The following is a 19,240-nucleotide window of genomic DNA, read 5'->3' as shown; positions in this document are numbered from 1 at the left end:
GTTCAGTTGCTCAGTCGTGTCCGACTGTGCGACCCCATAAATCGCAGCACGCCAGGCCTCCCTGTCCATCACCAACTCCCTGAGTTCACCCAGACTCACGTCCATCGAGTCAGTGATGCCATTCAGCCATCTCATCCTCTGTCGTCCCCTTCTCCTCCTGCCCCCAATCCCCCCCAGCATCAGAGTCCTTTCCAATGAGTCAACGCTTCACATGAGGTGGCCAAAGTACTGGAGTTTCAGCTTTAGCATCAGTCCTTCCAAAGAAATCCCAGGGCTGATCTCCTTTAGGATGGACTGGTTGGATCTCCTTGCAGTCCAAGGGACTCTCAAGGGTCTTCTCAAACACCACAGTTCAAAAGCATCAATTCTTCGGCGCTCAGCCTTCTTCACAGTCCAACTCTCACATCCATACGTGACCACTGGAAAAACCATAGCCTTGACTAGACGAACCTTTGTTGGAAAAGTAATGTCTCTGCTTTTGAATATGCTATCTAGGTTGGTCATAACTTTCCTTCCAAGGACTAAGCGTCTTTTAATTTCATGGCTGCAGTCACCATCTGCAGTGATTCTGGAGCCCAAAAAAATAAAGTCTGACACTGTTTCCACTGTTTCCCCATCTATATCCCATGAAGTGATGGGACCAGATGCCATGATCTTTGTTTTCTGAATGTTGAGCTTTAAGCCAACTTTTTCACTCTCCACTTTCACTTTCATCAAGAGGCTTTTGAGTTCCTCTTCACTTTCCGCCATAAGGGTGGTGTCATCTGCATATCTGAGGTTATTGATACTTCTCCCGGCAACCTTGATTCCAGCTTGTGCTTCTTCCAGTCCAGCATTTCTCATGATGTACTCTGCATATAAGTTAAATAAGCAGGGTGACAATGTACAGCCTTGACATACTCCTTTTCCAATTTGGAACCCTCTGTTGTTCCATGTCCAGTTCTAACTGTTGCTTCCTGACCTGCATATAGATTTCTCAAAAGGCAGATCAGGTGGTCTGGTATTCCCATCGCTTTCAGAATTTTCCACAGTTTATTGTGATCCACATAGTCAAAGGCTTTGGCATAGTCAATAAAGCAGAAATAGATGTTTTTCTGGACCTCTCTTGCTTTTTCCATGATCCAGTGCATGTTGGCAATTTGATCTCTGGTTCCTCTGCCTTTTCTAAAACCAGCTTGAACATCAGGAAGTTCACGGTTCACATATTGCTGAAGTCTGGCTTGGAGAATTTTGAGCATTACTTTACTAGCGTGTGAGATGAGTGCAATTGTGCGGTAGTTTGAGCATTCTTTGGCATTGCCTTTCTTTGGGATTGGAATGAAAACTGACCTTTTCCAGTCCTCTGGCCACTGCTGAGTTTTCCAAATTTGCTGGCATACTGAGTGCAGCACTTTCACAGCATCATCTTTCAGGATTTGAAAGAGCTCAACTGGAATTCCATCACTTCCACTAGCTTTTTCGTAGTGATGCTTTCTAAGGCCCACTTCACATTCCAGGATGTCTGGTTCTAGGTCAGTGATCACACCATCGCTCAGGGTAGTGTTCTATAAATACCAGTTAGGTTGGAGTGGTTGATGGTATTGTTCATATCTTCTATATCTTTGCTAATATTTTATATAGCTATTCTATCAGTTACTTAGGGAAGTTTACTGTAATCATCATCTGTGATTATGGAATTGTCTTTTTTTCCCTCTAATCTGTCTATGTTTGCTTTATGTATACTAAAGCTCTGTTATTAGGTACACACACATTTTTGATTTTTAGACTTTCCTGATGACTTGACCTTTTTAAAAATCACTGTGCAATGTAATAATCTCACCAGCATTGATATTATTTTCCAAACACCTTTTAGTTCTCTTTTGTAATTACTTTAAATTCTCCATAAGTACACTTAGGTTTGAACTTCAAAGGATGTAGACCACTAAACATTCTTTCCACTTGTACTGAAATGTCATTATCTCCTCCCAGCTCTTGCACATTGAAGATCCCAGGTGGCTCTAACTTAATATCAAAGGAAAAATTGTTTAGTAACCTGTAGGTTGATAAGATTTTCATTAACCTTTCTCATTTTTGCTGGGTTTGTGACATTCCAAACAGACAGAGATTATGTGGAACCAGTGGTTAACTACAGAATATTAAGTAGAGGGATCAATGCAGAGTGATTTTTTAAAATGATCTATTTCAAGAGAAACACTGGATTTCAAATTGATCTCCAGGAAGTGGACAACTGAAAGTTAGTATGAATCTACAATAAAATTCAATTAAATGACAATTAGAGAACCAAACACAGACTCCAATTTTTTATAGAAGAATTTTAAAGTATAGTCACTATTTCACTTCAGAACAAATGAGGCAGAAACAGTTTCAGTTCTGAAACTACTACAGAGCAGTTAGCAATATGACATCTACCTCTAAACATTTACTATTATGTAGCTTTGTATGTGGAGAAGGAAACGGCACCCCACTCCAGTGTTCTTGCCTGGAGAATCCCAGGGACAGGGGAGCCTGGTGGGCTGCCGTCTATGGGGTCGCACAGAGTCGGACACGACTGAAGTGACTTAGCAGCAGCAGCAGAGCTTAGATAGCTCAGTGATCTTCATGAGACCATAACTGTTCTAAATATCTGTAATTTTCAAAAGTTGTGTCAATGTACCTAAGAAAACAGTAAAGACAAAATAAAACACTGGGACCTGAACACCTACTGTGGCTAACTGCCCAAACCTGTGGGGGTGTTTTGGTAGCAAGTCATCTACACAGCAAGCAAATCCAAATATGCAGAGTGCCCACCAAGCAACAGCTGATTCCTTACAGTTATTAAATACTCATAAAACACCATGGTATTGTTGCATTCCTTTTGCATGTGAAACCAGACTTCGAAAGATTAAGTGGCTCACCAAAGGCCACACAGCTGTAAGCAGTAGTTATGGGATCTGAATTCCAATCTCCTAACACTAGACATAGTATTTGGTCTACTTTGCCAGAGAAACCTATATATAGATCAGGAGTTGGCAAACCTTTTCTGTAAAAGCCAGAACCTTTAAGCTTTGCAAATCATATGGTTTCTTAACTCCACTCTTGTAGTAAGTAAATAGCTATAGATAATATGTAAGTAAATAAGTCTTACCCTGATGATGGGAAAAATTGAAGGCAAAAGGAAAAAGGGGCAGTGGAGGATAAGATGGTTAGATTGTATCAATGACTTAATGGACACGAATCTGAGCAAACTCCAGGAGCTAGGGGAGGACAGAGGAGCCTGGCGTGTTGCAGTCCATGGGGTTGCAGAGAGTCAGACATAACTTAGCGACTGAACAACAACAACAAAATGAGTCTAGTTGTGTTCCAATAAGACTTTACAAAAGTAGGTTGTGGACTGGATTTGGCCCAGGAGTTGTGGTTTGCTGATCCCTGCTTTAGATTAATACATACAAGCAAACCATAAAAGAATTAGGTTCTAAAGTTTCAGAGGTATTTTTCATTACTGCTCCACTTAGTCTACTCAATTACAAACAATAATTGTGATTTCACTATAAATTTATCTTCCAGTTCATAGCTCTTCCACAGTGCCAACTTTCCTCTCCCCAATACAAATTCTAGCTTTGATGATAGTCACTTTAAGGGAGTGATCAACACTTTTTGTTAGTGAGGACCAATGCAGGAGATGTTTTTTCCTGCTACTCAGGAAAAATGACTTTGCTGCTGCTGCTGCTAAGTCACTTCAGTCGTGTCCGACTCTGTGCGACCCCATAGACGGCAGCCCACCAGGCTCCCCCGTCCCTGGGATTCTCCAGGCAAGAACACTGGAGTGGGTTGCCATTTCCTTCTCCAATGCATGAAAGTGAAAAGTGAAAGGGAAGTTGCTCAGTCATGTCCGATTCTTCACGACCCCATGGACTGCAGCCCACCAGGCTCCTCTGTCCATGGGATTTTCCAGGCAAGAGTACTGGAGTGGGGTGCCGTTGCCTTCTCCGAAAAATGACTTTACTGGACCCCAAAATGGAAAACAGTTTCCTCCTTTATTGAATATTTTTAAATGCTAATAAAAATTGGTACTTGGTTTTAGTTATCAAAATGGTAATGTGAGTGAACTTATGGACAAAACAGAAACAGAATCACAGGGTTAGAAAACAAACATGGTTACTAAAGAGGAAATGTGGGGGAAGGATAAATGAGGAGTTTATGATTAACATATCCATGCCGCTAAGTTACTGCAGTCGTGTCCGACTCTGTGCGACCCCATAGACGGCAGCCCATCAGGCTCCCCCGTCCCTGGGATTCTCCAGGCAAGAACACTGGAGTGGGTTGCCAGTTCCTTCTCCAATGCATGAAAGTGAAGAGTGAAAGTGAAGTCGCTCAGTCGTGTCCGTACTACTATGTATAAAACAGACAATAAACAAGGACCTCCTGTATTGCACAGCAAACTCTACTCAAGATTCTGTAACAACTTACATAGGAAAAGAACCTATGTAAGAATGTATATATGTATGTGTATAACAATCACTTGCTGTACACCTGAAACCAACAACACTGTAAATAAACTATACTCCAATACAAAATAATTAAATTTAAAAAGTGCTAATGTGGAGCAACAGTCATCTTTCCAATCTATGTACTTTAGGATTCAAAACTTGTCTTCTTATACATTATTTCATTTATCTTTGAAGCAAATTCTGAAGTAAGTATTATTATGGAGAAACTGATGCAGAGGTTAAGTGACTCACCCAGAGTCACTTCCTTCTCTTCTGGGTAAAACTGGACAGGCAAGTACTATGCTGGGTGCAGGGAATAAGGAGATAAATAAAATCATACATGCTTGCCTTTGTCCCTATCCTCTTTGTTGATACTTGGCCTCCACCAAAACCCACATACCTAATAAGCAAGTTTGAAAGGAGTTTTCTAGTGGCTGCCCAGGTAGTTTTTTTCCCTCGAGGCCTCTGCCTTGTTGAACTGAAAGTTGTACTTGAAATCTGATCAGATACTCTTCTGGAAAACCAAACAAGGCGTGAAGCTCTCTGGTTTTGGGCTTCTCATCACCATTTATAAGTCCCTCCAGCAACTCATCTACACTATTACAAATAAGCATTTTCAAAATTCAATGTCAAGTGAGTTATTATTTTATTTACTACTATTTCTGGAAGTTAGTTTTATTTCCTCAAATGCACAGTCTCTACTCTTTCTATTCCCTGTAAACTGACATTTACTATATTCTTTTCATCTGTCAATATTCATTCTGCACACAGTCAGTCCTCTGTGTCTACTGGCCTTTCTTCAACTAATTACAAAGAGTGTAATATCTAAAGTGAGGTCCTTACTTGATCCATCACATTATTGGTCATAAACATTTCTTTAAGATCTGATATCAATTCTTGCAGATTCTGTTGATTTGCTAATTCACATAGCTGTCCTAGGGCTTCCCTGGTGGCTCAGCGGTAAAGAATCCACCTGCAATGCAGGAGTCACGGTTTTGATTCCTGGGTCAGAAAGATCTCCTGGAGGAAGGCATGGCAACCCACTCAAGTATTCTTGCCTGGAGAATCCCATGGACAGAGGAGCCTGGCGGGCTACAGTCCATGGGGTCGCAAAGCGTCAGACATGACTAAAGCGACTTAGCATGCACGCACGTTCATAGCTGTCCTAATGTCTTCACTGAGTATATTTGGTAATTTAGGGTATTTTTCACTTCAGGTAAGGATTTTTTTTTTTTTTCACAAGAAGATAGAGCCATGCTAAGAGTCATTCCATTTCAATCAGCCATGAATGAAAGTTTCTTAGCCTACTTACCTCTGCAATCAGATCATGTAGCTCTCCTTCACTAGGGCAGCATCCTAATGACCTGATAATTGTTCCGACCTCTCTGTGGGAAAAAAAAAGTAGTCAGTTGTTTTAGAATATAAACTCTGAAAAAACAAGCACTATGTTTCTCTAAATTATTTCAGAGCAGGTATAGCACAGCAAACAAAGTCATGTAATAAACATTGCCTCAAGAGGATGGAAGATACTTTCTGAGGAAAGGAAAAGGCAGACAAGTGAACCCAAGAGAGAAGAAAGAAGTGTTTGTGCTGACTGGCAGGCGCAAACCCTGCCACTTCCTAACTGGTTTTAAGTGTTTGCTAATTCTTTTGAGCCACAGTTTCCACACCTGTAAAATGAGGATGATAACGTCTAGTGAGGGGAAGTCTAGGGGCAGGGCACCTACAAGTAGGACCTCTAGAGGCAGGCTCCTGTTGTTGTTTAGTCACTAAGTCACGTCCAACTGTTTTGAGACCCCACGGGCCATAGCCCACCAGTCTCCCATATCCTGGGATTTCCCAGGCAAGAATACTGGAGTGGGCTGTCATTTCCTTCTCCCGGGGATCTTCCCGACCCAGGGATCAAACCCTCACCTCTTGCATCTCTTCCTTTGCAGGCAGATTCTTTACTGCTGAGCCACAGGGGAAGCCACTGGCAGACTGCTAGGGTTCCAACTCCAGCCCTCTAATTTGCTAGAGTGGGCAGGTTAATCTGCATGCATAAGCCTACCTGGTAGGTGAAACACAGATTCTTCCTTGAAATACTCAGAACTGGGCTGAGAACACTCTAATGGTCAAATAATATGAGCCACCATAACATAAAGCCCAGCTCTTGACAGAGTAGCCACTCAACAAATATTAGTTATTCCTCACTCCCTCCCCCATAGGAATGTAATTCAATTTAACAATAACCTAAGAAAAGTATAAGCTATATTTAGTACTCTCTGGATGCTCAGGGGATTTATAATAGATTATTAAATGTTTTCATTTAAAATGGTTAAAAATTTGTGATATTTTGAAAGTTAACTTGTTCAACTTAACTAGATGTTAATGTTAACTAATGTTAACAACTTAACTAATGTTCACTTAACTAGAATATTTAACTTCTTTACCATTCTGGCTAATATCTGTGGTATTATATTTACTCTCTATTTTACAGAGAAAACATTTTAAATAAGAATTTTTAAGTTCTTCACTTCAGGAGGCTGAAGGATGGGTATCAAGAGAAAACCCGAAGTCAGTAACTGTGGAATACAGGATTCTTGGTCTTCACTGATCTGCGAGCCAACTAAACATGTAATGTTTTCATGTCAACCTCCCTGAGCTCCTTAGTCTCACTGCTCTTCATGCCCACATGCCTCACTGAGGCAGGATCTGAACATGACACTGTTGCTAGAGACTAAAATATTTTACAAGATTATACTTTCTCTCAAGAAGCAGCTAAAGATGACCCATGAAACTGGCTAACACCAGCGTAGTAATATTCTTGTAACATCAGACTGGCTATTGCATACATTAGAACAAATAGTTAATGAGGCAGGGACAAAAAAATATAATTTGATAAACAGTCATGGATTTATCTTTTCCATAACCTTCTAGGCCTTCTGCTCTGTGAATCAGAGAACTGCTTCAACTCCAAACTCAGAAGGATAAGGATAAAGGCTGCCTTAACTCACAGAAACAAAGGGAAGGCAGGGAAGTGAGGAGGGCAGCGTTTGTATGCCCTTGTAGGTTACAAATCTTGGGGAGGTAGGCTGGGGGGAAAAAAGAGAAATTTCAGGCCTGCACCATGCAGTACCGAAGCCACTACCTCCACCGGCTATAGAGCACCGGAAATGTGACTAGTCCAGATTAAAATGGGCTCTAAGTGAAAAATCTATACGGATTTCAAAAATTAGTATAAAAAAATGTAAAACATCCATTAATAATTTTTAATTGATTACATGTTGAAATCATATTTTAGACATATCGGTTAAATAAAACACATTGTTTTACCTGTTTCTCTTTTACTTTTTTAAAATACAACTACTAGAAATTTTTAAATTATATACGCAATCCTCCTTTTGCTGGTTCTTTTCTAGGGAATAGCTGCCATCATGATGCACTTTGTGAAGACACATACAGCACATAAAGAGAAACTTAGAATTGCATTGCGCTGTGTCAGCAATGTAATTGATCCCCCGTGCCACTATGAGAAACTTTCAACCTTATTTATTTATTTATTTACTTATTTACTGGCCACATGTCAAAGCATGCAGAATCTTAGTTTTCTGACCAGGGGTCAAACCCGTGCCCCCTGCCGTGGAAGCACAGAGTCTTAACCACTGGACCTCCAGGGAATTCCCTCAACCATATTTAAATGAAGTCCTGGGTCGCTGACCCAGGTCTCAGGTCTTCTGCCTATATCCCAGAAACAGTAACAGGCTAACTTACTAGCTTTCGAAGGGGATAAAATCAAAGGGTAGACTTGACATGTATAAAGATGCATAGGAGAAAATCTGGGCTGGAAACCTAGATCTGGTAACAAAGCCACAGGACCAGAAGAGCTCCTCTAAGAAGAGCGCCTTGGCTGGAAGAGATGATGACCCAGGAAGAGCGCACAGGAGTACCCCCACTGACACGATGGCCCAAGGGTGAGGAATCTGCACTAGACTCAGAGAACAGGAGCCAGGAAATAGGCTGAAATTCAGGACAGGGTGATGCCATGGAAACTAAGGAAAGAGATGGAAAAAACTGAGTCATCTTTGGTGTTAAATGCTGCTGAAAGGTCAAGGAAGATAAGTTCTGAAAAATGTCCACTGGAATTAGTAAAGAAGGAGACAAGTTCTGACTTTTGACCAAGGATATTTCACTTGAAGGCTGAGGAGAAATCAGGGTTGAGATGGATGGATCTGTGCAGTGAAGGGGAAGAATTGATGTCTGGAGGGGGACATGGTGTCAAGGAAGATTTTCTATTTTTTAAGACCAGAAAGATGTGAGCATGTTGAAATACCAATGAGAATGAACCAGGGTGAAGTAGAAGACTGATTAGGGCACCATCAGCTGAACAGATGGGCTTCCTGAGGAGGTAGGAAGGGCTGGGTCGGGTGCTTAGTGCTATATCCACATGGCCATCTCATCTGAAGACCTGCCACCAGCAAGCTGCTTCCTATGAGAAGGTGGTAGATTCCTCCTTGCAGTCTTAGAAAATTTTACTCTGTCCCTCTTTCCACTTTGCTCTGAAGAACCCATCACCATCTTCTGCTTTCTGAGGGCATTGAGCTAGACTGTCTCACTTTGCCCAGGCAGACCACAGAAAACAAAGCCTAATGTCCTCTGAGCATCAAGGAACTTCTTTCTGTCTAGTCCTGATGATATAAGAGAAAAGGGCAAAGACCCTTCGGCTGAGGAGTCCACAGTGGCCTAGAGAACAATACAAAACCTCAAGAGCTCACGTGTACACAAACCACAGGTTCTCTAGCTCGCCCACCCTCCCTTTCGGTGGAAAGCTAATTCCTCCTCTGTGCTCTGGGCTCTGGAAGCTGTGGTCCGGATCCCTGCAGCCGACCTGGGCACAGAGGAAGGGGGTGATGCCCGTGCCTTCAGGCCTAGACATCTCAGCAGCACAGTGGTTTTCTTGCCCTTGTTTTCCCTAAAGACTGCACTAGCCTCCTAGTACAATGTGGTCCCTGGTGACTCAGACAGTAAAGAACTGGCCTGCAATGCGGGAGACCTGGGTTCAATCCCTGGGTCAGGAAGATCCCGTGGAGAAGGGAACAGCAACCCACTCCAGTATTCTTACCTGGAGAATTCCATGGACAGAGGATCCTGGTGGGCTACAGCCCATGGGGTCGTAAAGAGTTGGACAAGACTGAGAGACTAACACTAACTAACTGAGGACAATATGAGAGAAGAAAAGAAGGAGCCACCGAATTGCTAATGTTGAACTTTTTCTGGTCTTGCACATGGTGAAATGGAATTAGATTCGATTTAGAAAAATACAGGAATGTGACACATCTTTTACCTCTAGTCTACCAGACTACTCTAGATACAATTCATATCTATAACCCTAGTTCGTGGTTTGGGAATGGGATGCGAAGTCTTCTCTTTCTCTCTCCACTCTCTTCTGCTCCGCTTCCCCAGGGCCTGACCTACTGCACCAGCTCCCTTGCCCCCAGGCTCCTGGTCCCAGTTGCCCAACACAAGGCAGAGCATTGCAGGTTTCCATTGCTAGATCACACACTGCCCAAAATGTGGGGGCTTAAACAACAACGAGTTCTTATTTTTCATAATTCTGTAGGTTGGCTCGATTGTTCCTCCACTGGTTTCCCCTGGGGTTCACTCATGCAGTGTTTAGCACTTAATTAATCTACACATCGGGTTGCTCAATATTCCACAGTCAACTATTCAAAATTTCCATTATCACAGCCCCGGATTCTGGGTCCCTTAACCTTCCATCCTGCCTGCTCTATTGATCCATAACCCTGAGCATCTCTACGTCTCTAATTTTAATTTCCTGTTACTGCAAAGCACTGCTGGAAGAAAACAACAAAAAACTTGTGGCCCACTACAGATTCATGCCATCTAGCATCAAGTGTCCTGGACGGTGCCTGACAATCCTTTCTCTCATCTCCTGTTGATGCCCTAGCAAACTTCCCAAAGAGCTATCCTGAATCCTCTCTGGTCTCATGCTCCAAAGCATGGCCTCCCTTAATCTCAGCAGAAAACCCTATCACCTACTTCACCAAAGAAATGAAAACTGCTGAAGTCGGCACCATCACTGACCTTCCTCACTCAGCTCTGGTTGCTCTAACAACATACCACAGACTAGGAAACCTAAACCACAGACATTCATTTCTCCCAGTTCTAGGGGCTTGAAGTCTGAGATCAAAGCACTAACTGATTTGGGGTCTGGTGACAGTCCATGCCCCAGCTTGCAGATGACCTTCTTCCTGCTGTGTCCTCACAGAGCGGAAAGAGAGCAGGCTTGGGTTTCCCTCTTCTTTGAGGGGCTCCACTCTCATGACCTCATCTAAACCTAATCACTTCTCAAAGGTCCCACCTCCAAATACCATCCTGTTGAGGGTAAGGGCCTCAATATATGAATCTGAGAAGGACTCAAACCTTCAGTCCATACCACCACCTTTCCATACACTTCCCTCACACCACCACAAGTGTGTACATGAAAGTGAAAATGTTAGTCACTCAGTTGTGTCTGACTCTTTGTGACCCCGTGGACTGTAGCCCACCATGCTCCTCTGTTCATGGAATTCTCCAAGCAAGAATGCTGGAGTGGGTTGCCATTCGCTTCTCTAGGGGATCTTTCCAACCCAGGGATGGAACATGGGTCTCATGAATTATGAGATTCTTTACCATCTGAGCCACCAGGGAAGCAAACCTCCTTCCTTACGCTCTCAACCGTGGAGGGAAAAAAAAGCACTCTTCCTAACAAAGCTAACCCCACTCCGTTTTTCTTAGTTCCAGTCTTGGCTCTTGTTCTTGACATACGTTCCTCTCTTTCAGCATCTTCATTCTTTCCTTTATTATTTGCTACCTCTTTGGCTGTAAAACATTCACAATCTTCCTTTCCTTGAAAGAATTTTGATGGGTGCCCGACCACCTCCAACTATTCTATTTCTCAGCTTCCTTTTGCTATTACAATACTTAGAAATTATTCCTCTTGTAACTGCGACTCCATTCCCCACTCATCCTCTCCATGTCTAACTCTAACCCCTCTCCAAAATACTTCCATCACTGGCTCTCTACTCATCAGTCAGTCCAGGTCTCTCTCACTCCCTCATCTCTTCCCTTCCCTTCCCTTCCCTTCATCTGACCCTCTCTTCTTCCTGTAACCCCTTTAAGTGCCTTCTGCTCAGTACCTCTGTTGCAGGATGATCTCTACTGTTAAAAATATTAAAGACGGCCAAAAGAATAAGAACTATCTTAGATGTGGACCAAAGAAGACCACTGGTATCTTAATATGGAGTAGGAAATGGCAACCCACTCCGGTATTCTTGCCTAGAGAATCCCATGAACAGAGGAACGTGGTGGGCTACAGTCCACAGAGTCACGAAGAGTTGGACACAACTGAGCGTCAGAGCACGCACGTGCAGTATCTTAGTGACAGCACTCGTAGAAGAAAGAGGAAGAACCCCCCACCACCATCACCAGCAAGAGTGCCAGTGGTAAGAAAATCTAGACCAGAAGTACGGAATACACAATGTGGGGGATGCCCACGGAAGGGGACACAGATCACACCTGACAGCCCACAGCTCCAGAGCGCTCACTCCGCATCCGGCACATTCTACCAACTCACTTCATCCTCAGGAAGTAGGCACTACTGTTACCTCCATTTTCAGAGGAAGAAATTAAACCCCAAAGGCATTAAGGAATTGGCCCAAGGTCACATACAGCCAATATGTTAAAGCAATGACTTCCTTGGGACTAGGGAAATCTCAGGAGCTGTGGAGAAGTCCGACAAGGGGGCTAAGCAGAGAACAGGGATGAGAACAGAAACTAAAGCCCTCACGATGTGAGAAAAGTAGATTAACTAGTCTTCTGGCTTAGGAATGGACATCTCCTCTAAGACTTCTAGAAAGAACAGACTTTTCATCTCATTCACCTTCCTTATAACATGATCATGATCTGTATGGATATAAGAAAAAATATCTCCTCACAATAGCTCTGTGTGGTAGGCACTGTTATTTTACATATGGGGGAAATTGAACCACAGAAATGTCTGGTAATTTTCCCAAGATCCTATTAAGTAGCGGAACTGGGATTCAGACGCACACACAGGCTGGACTTCACGCTCTTAACCACTACACACCACTATCTCTCATAAATCGCAACTGCATAATTAGTTAGACTTAAAAAAGAACTTGACTGTACCAAGGTGCTTCTACAGAAAGCTGTGGGTACGCCACCCCATGGGAGCCTTGAAGATAGATCCAGGGATCACAAGCTGATGCCCAAAGGAACACATGTGGCCCTAAGATACGATTTTGTTTAGCATAGCATTCGTTTGCTTCTTTGTTTACAGGGACATATGTGAACATCATGAGAATGGTCCTACACTTCGGATTCACATACTCTATTACAGGCATGTTCCATGTAGAAATCTGTATACATCACTCCTGAAAAATACCAATTTTGTACTGTTTAGGAATTTACTTGCAAGAAGCAGGGGAAGGAGCCAAATGGTTTCTTAAAGTTCTCCTCAAGTGTTTGACTCTGAGATTATTTTTAAACACACACACACACACACACACACACCACATACACACACAACCTATGGCTTATAAAAGAGAATGTTCTTGTTCTCAGAAGATATACATTCAAGTATTTAAAGGAAAAGGTCTCAGTGTCTACAACTTACTCTCAAAGTCTAGTAAAATGATACAAATCAATACCAGAAAAACAAACAACCCAATCAAAAAGTGGGAAAAAGACCTAAACAGACATTTCTCCAAAGAAGATATAAAGATGGCTAATAAACACATGAAAAGATGCTCAACATTTCTCATTATTAGAGAAATGCAAATCAAAGCCACAATGAGATATCACCTCACACCGGTCAGAATGGCCATCATCAAAAATTCTACAAACAATAAATACCAGAGAGGGCGTGGAGAAAAGGGAGCCCTCTTGCACTATTGGTGGGAATGCAAATTTATACAGCCACTATGGAGAACAATATGAAGAACCCTTAAAAAACTAGGAATAAAAACACCATATGACCCAGCAATACCACTACTAGGCATATACCCTGAGGAAATCAAAATTTAAAAAGACACATGTACCCCAGTGTTCACTGCAGCTCTATTTACAATAGCTAGGACATGGAAGCAACCTAGATGTCCATCAACAGATGAATGGATAATGCAAACTAGTACAGCCACTATGGAGAACAGTGTGGAGATTCCTTTAAAAACTGGAAATAGAACTGCCTTATGATCCAGCAATCCCACTGCTGGGCATACACACTGAGGAAACCAGAAGGGAAAGAGACACGTGTACCCCAATGTTCATCGCAGCACTGTTTATAATAGCCAGGACATGGAAGCAACCTAGATGTCCATCAGCAGATGAATGGATAAGAAAGCTGTGGTACATATACACAATGGAGTATTACTCAGCCATTAAAAAGGATACATTTGAATCAGTTCTAATGAGGTGGATGAAACTGGAGCCTATTATACAGAGTGAAGTAAGCCAGAAGGAAAAACACCAATACAGTATACTAACGCATATATATGGAATTTAGAAAGATGGTAACGATAACCCTGTATATGAGACAGCAAAAGAGAACAGTCTTATGGACTCTGTGGGAGAGGGAGAGGGTGGGAAGATTTGGGAGAATGGCATTGAAACATGTAAAATATCATGTATGAAACGAGATGCCAGTCCAGGTTCAATGCACAATACTGGATGCTTGGGGCTGGTGCACTGGGACGACCCAGAGGGATGGTATGGGGAGGGAGGAGGGAGGAGGGTTCAGGATGGGGAACACATGTATACCTGTGGTGGATTCATTTTGATATTTGGCAAAACTAATACAATTATGTAAAGTTTAAAAATAAAATAAAAAAAAATTAAATTAAATTAAATTAATTAAAAAAAAAAAGAAGAAGCTGTGGTACATATATAAAATGGAATATTACTCAGCCATAAAAAGGAACACATTTGAGTCAGTCCTAACGAGGTGGACGAACCTAGAGTGAAGTAAGTCAGAAAGAGAAAAATAAACGCCATATACTAACGCATAAATATGAAATCTAGAAAGATGGAACTGATGAACTATTTGCAGAGCAGTGATGGATATACAGACATTGAGGACAGACTTATGGACACAGCTGGTGGGGGAGGAAGGAGAAAGCGGAAGGTATGGAGAGAATAACATGGAAACATACATTACCATATGTAAAATAGATAGCCAATGGAATTTGCTACATGACTCAAGGAACTCAAACTGGGGCTTGGCAACAACCTAGAGGGGTGGGATGGGGAGGAAGGCGGGAGGGATGTTCAAGTGGGAAGGGACATGAGTAAACCTATGGCTGATTCATGTTGATGTTTGGTGGAAACCAACACAATACTGCGAAGCAATTATCCTTCCATTAAAAGTAAAATTTTAAAAAGAGTCTAGTAAAATGAAAATAATAATAAAATACAAACATAAATATAAACATAATAAATGTATAGGGAGAGAGCACACACATCAAAAGCAAGTGTGGCAAAGATGTTGGGAACTGGTGAATCTAAGTGAAAGTACACACGAGTTCAGTGTACCATTTATTATTTGTCTATAAGTCTGAAGTTTTTTAAACTTCCTTTCATTCTTGAAATCAAAACCAAAGTAGTAAGAAACAATCACTGAAATTCTGCCTTGTATAACCTATGGCTTATAAACGAGAATGTTCTTGTTCTCTTATTCATGAAACAATTTGCTCCTTTCATGTTATACAGTTTTTTATCATTTTGACTTAAAAAGTTGATTATTAAGGATGTCCTAGCCTTCAGTTTCACAAGAAAATGTACAAGTTACAACCTTTTCCCTCAGTATTTTAGAATTTAATATTGAAAACTTAGCAAGATGATAGATCTAAAGTCGTCTGTTTCCAGAAGTACAGGTAGAGATGAGGCCGGATACCAGTCTCCCATGTTTGCATGTAGAAGAAAAGTGTATGGAAAGGATGGAGCCCTTCTCATCCCTTCACCAAATACCAAGAAGGCAGCACCAGAACTGCTCCTGCTGTTGCAGGGAAACAGCTGGTTTTTGTGAGTGACTCTAACAAGCACTGGGCTCAAGCTCTCCAAAGACAAGCAATGGCCAGGTCAGCCTCTGGCCCAGAAGACAGCTTACCGGGAGGTGCCCTTCTGTGGCAGTCCGGTGGTTGCAGTGCCCAGCAAAGGCCACAGAGAGGGCAACTAAGAAGAAAATTACGCAAAGGCAAATGAAGTGGAGAAGGGAGGTGATGTTTAATACGTAGCCCCTTTCTCTCACATGTGCTCTTTCTTCAAATGACACCGGATGAGGTGAACATATTTCAGGAGGCCTCCCGAGTTCCTAAACAGAGTCCCCGAGAGGAGAGTAAAGGGAAATGACAGCAGAAACAAACGTGATGTGGAGCTTTTGTTTCCAATGTCCTGAAATACGAGACTGGAGCACTGAAGACCACGTGATCCCCTGAGCTACTCTCACATCATAATTCTAGTGCCAGAACAAGGGACATAACAGGAGGGTTAAGGTGCTCTGAAAAACTCCAGATGGATCTGAGACCCTGGCCGTTCTGAAGGAAACCATACTGCAAACATCCAGCCCCAGGTGTTGTAAGGCTCCTGAGAGTGAGCTAAGGAAAAAAGAGAAATGTAAGAAAGAACAGAGGATAGAAAAACCCAGGCCATTAACTTTTTAGAAAGAGAAAGAGGTCTGGAAAGAAAGACATCTGAAAAGGAAAATGTAAGAAAACATTGAAAGAGATGAAAATATAGTTTTAAGAGATAAGGAATAGAAATGTCAAAGCTTAATGATGAAAATTAATGAAGCTCAGAATTAAGAGAAAGTATGTATTAGATAGGAACTAAAAAATAAAAGTATGAAAAAGAAATATGAAAAAATATGAAATAAGAAAATAATTATATATAATATTAAGGCAGATTGGCCTATTGAACTTTGACTAAATAAGGTTTTGAATCAAGCTAATTGATTGAAAAATATTTCAAAATAACCTTTTAAAATTATTGTGAAAGTGTTCAGTTGCTCAGTCATGTCTCACTCTCTGTGACCCCATGGACTGTAGCCCACCAGGCTCCTCTGTTCATGGAATTCTCCAGGCAAGAATACTGGAGTGGCCTAGGCAGATACTCTAAGGAATCCAAAACTGAGACACATGTATCCCATTGTTCACTGCAGCACTATTTACAACAGCTAGAACAAGGAAGCAACCTAGATGTCCATGACATCTAGACAGGTGAACGGATAAAGAAGTTGTGGTACATATACAAAATGGAATATTACTCAGTCATAAAAAGAAACACATTTGAGTCAGCTCTGATGAGGTGGATGAATCTAGAACCTATTAATACAGAGTGAAGTAAGTCAGAAAGAGAAAGATAAATATCATATTCTAATATATATGTATGGAATCTAGAAAAATGGTACTGAAGAATGTATTTGCAGGGCAACAATGGAGAAACAGACATGGAGAACAGACTTATGGACATGGGAGAGTGGAGGAAAGGTTGAGATGTATGGAACGAGTAACATGGAAACTTACACTACCATATGTAAAATAGATAGCCAACGGGAATTTGCTATACAGCTCAGAAAACTCAAAGAGGGGCTCTGTATCAACCTAGAGGGGCGGGATGGGGAGGGAGATGGGAGGGAGTTTCAAAAGGGAGGGGATATATGTATACCTATGGCTGATTCATGTTGAAGTTTGACAGAAAACAGCAAAATTCTATAAAGCAATTATCCTTCAATAAAAAATAAATTAATTAAAAAAAAAAAAAGAATACTGGAGTGGGTTGTCATTCCCTTCTCCAGGGGATCTTCCTGACCCAGGGATCAAACCTGGGTCTTCTGCATTGCAGGCAGATTCTTTACCATCTGAGCCACCAGGGAAGCCCTACTATTATGAAAACTATTAAAGTCCTTAAAATTATTAAAGTCACCATTTAAAAGAACTATTAAAAACATATTGATGTCAATGCAATAAAATTAAAATAGTTTTTAAATGTTAATAGTTTCTTTTAAAGTCTTTCTGTCAGGCTTTTGGAAGGGGAGAGGGGAGGCATAGACAAACTTATCTGTGTACAGTAGTGTACGGGTGATCAAGTGGTGTCCTCAGGGGAAAAGGCCCCGATCAGGAGCGTTTGCATCTTCATTGGGCAAATCTACCGACCACGGCCAGTTTCAAGCTACCAATCTGACGTGACTCACGATGGACTTAGTGACAATAGCCCTATCACACGGTACCCTCCCACACATACATCCTCTCCGGAGCATAGATAAGATAGAAACGTAATACAGTACTTAGGAAGTGGTAAGCTCTCAGTGTTGTCACCTTTGTTATTTTTGCACTGATAATCAAACGACAACTTGAAAAAGCACAGAACCCCTCTGAGTTTGTGTGGGACCCTTGTGCAGGGGCCACACTGATTTCTCTGCACCTGGCTTCGCTGGTGGCTCAATGGTAAAGAATCCACCTGCCAATGCAGGAGACACAGGTTCCATCCCTGATCCGGGAAGATCCCACATGCCGCGGAGCAACTAAGCCCGCGCACCACAACTTCTGAGCCTGTGCTCTAGAGTCTGAAAGCCGCAACTACTGAAGCCCGTGCGTTCTAGAGCCTGTGCTCCACAAGAGAAACAACCACAGTGAGGAGCCCATGCACCACAACTAGAGAGCAGCCCCCACTCCGCAACTAGAGAAAGCCCACACAGCACAGGCAAAGATAAATAAAAAATCAAAAAAATTTTAAAACTTTCTCTGCACCATTCCAATTTTAGCACAAGTGCTGCCCAATGGGCTGCCGTCTATGGGGTCACACAGAATCAGACACGACTGAAGCAACTTAGCAGCAGCAGCAGCAGCTGCCCAATGGAGTGCATTTGTTTTTAATAATAATTAACTTGTAAGTTTATATAGCTTATTTTTTACATCAATTAGGTTTAACAGGGGCTTACAGAATTCCTAAAAACTTACTCATCAGCTCTGCTGACTTGGTACAAGTCAACATGACTTCACTCCAGCACACCACTGATCCTATGAGTCCCAACCACCTCATGTAACAGGTCAAGTGACTTCTGCCCTGCCATCTCAAGACAGGAGCATCTTCTGAACAACCAGCACAGTTAGGTCCAACTCACTTAGTGTTCTATACACATGTACGCAAAACAGAAAGCAAATACAATCTATGTTTAAAACAAAAAAAATTGAAACTTTTTCCTTTGGAAAAAAATTTTTTTTCTTTTAGATAAATTTCATGAGATTTTTTAAAAATTACCAACACCTCAATTTTGATAGGCCTTTCAGAGAAAATGAAAATCAAATGTCATCTCATCTAAAGTCCTTAAAATTTGCAGAGACTTTTTTTTGGTCAGAGGTCCTATATTGATAAGAGCTACAAGTCGGTCAGTCAGTTCAGTCACTGTCGTGTCCAACTCTTTGCGATCCCATGGACTGCAGCACGCCAGGCTTCCCTGTCCATCACCAACTCCTGGAGCATGCTCGAACTCATGTCCATCGAGTCGGTGATGCCATCCAACCATTTCATCCTCTGTCGTCCCCTTCTCCTCCTACCTTCAATCTTTCCCAGCATCAGGGTCTTTTCCAATAAGTTAGTTCTTCGCATCAGGTGGTCAAAGTATTTCAAGAGCTATAAACTTAAGTCCAAAAGCCTTTTTGGTTAAATACTAAGAATTTGTTTCCACTCCTGCATTATATAAAGAATAGTAGACATGGAGG

General features: G+C 41.8%; 1 protein-coding gene across 10 annotated transcripts in view; it reads right to left on the bottom strand.

Moving 5' to 3' along the window:
• The window catches only part of DRC8 (dynein regulatory complex subunit 8), a 116,195-nt gene that overhangs the window by 24,485 nt on the left and 72,470 nt on the right, over nt 1–19,240 (bottom strand). For all 10 annotated transcript variants that reach the window (XR_015143521.1, XM_086344941.1, XM_086344945.1 and 7 more), the window contains one exon: nt 5,779–5,851. Coding sequence is in view for 2 of the 10 variants with exons in the window: in XM_086344939.1 (XP_086201065.1) it covers nt 5,779–5,851 (73 nt within the window). In the remaining 8 variants the exon portion in view is untranslated. The remainder of the gene's footprint in view (nt 1–5,778; nt 5,852–19,240) is intronic.

The sequence above is a fragment of the Bos grunniens genome, chromosome 16 (assembly GCF_055505025.1).
Source record: "Bos grunniens cultivar Pamir isolate PY7600 chromosome 16, Bosgru_T2T1.0, whole genome shotgun sequence".
Lineage (NCBI taxonomy): Eukaryota > Metazoa > Chordata > Mammalia > Artiodactyla > Bovidae > Bos > Bos grunniens.
The sequence above is the reverse complement of the archived record's forward strand: the minus strand, read 5'-3'. Positions and strand labels throughout refer to the sequence as shown.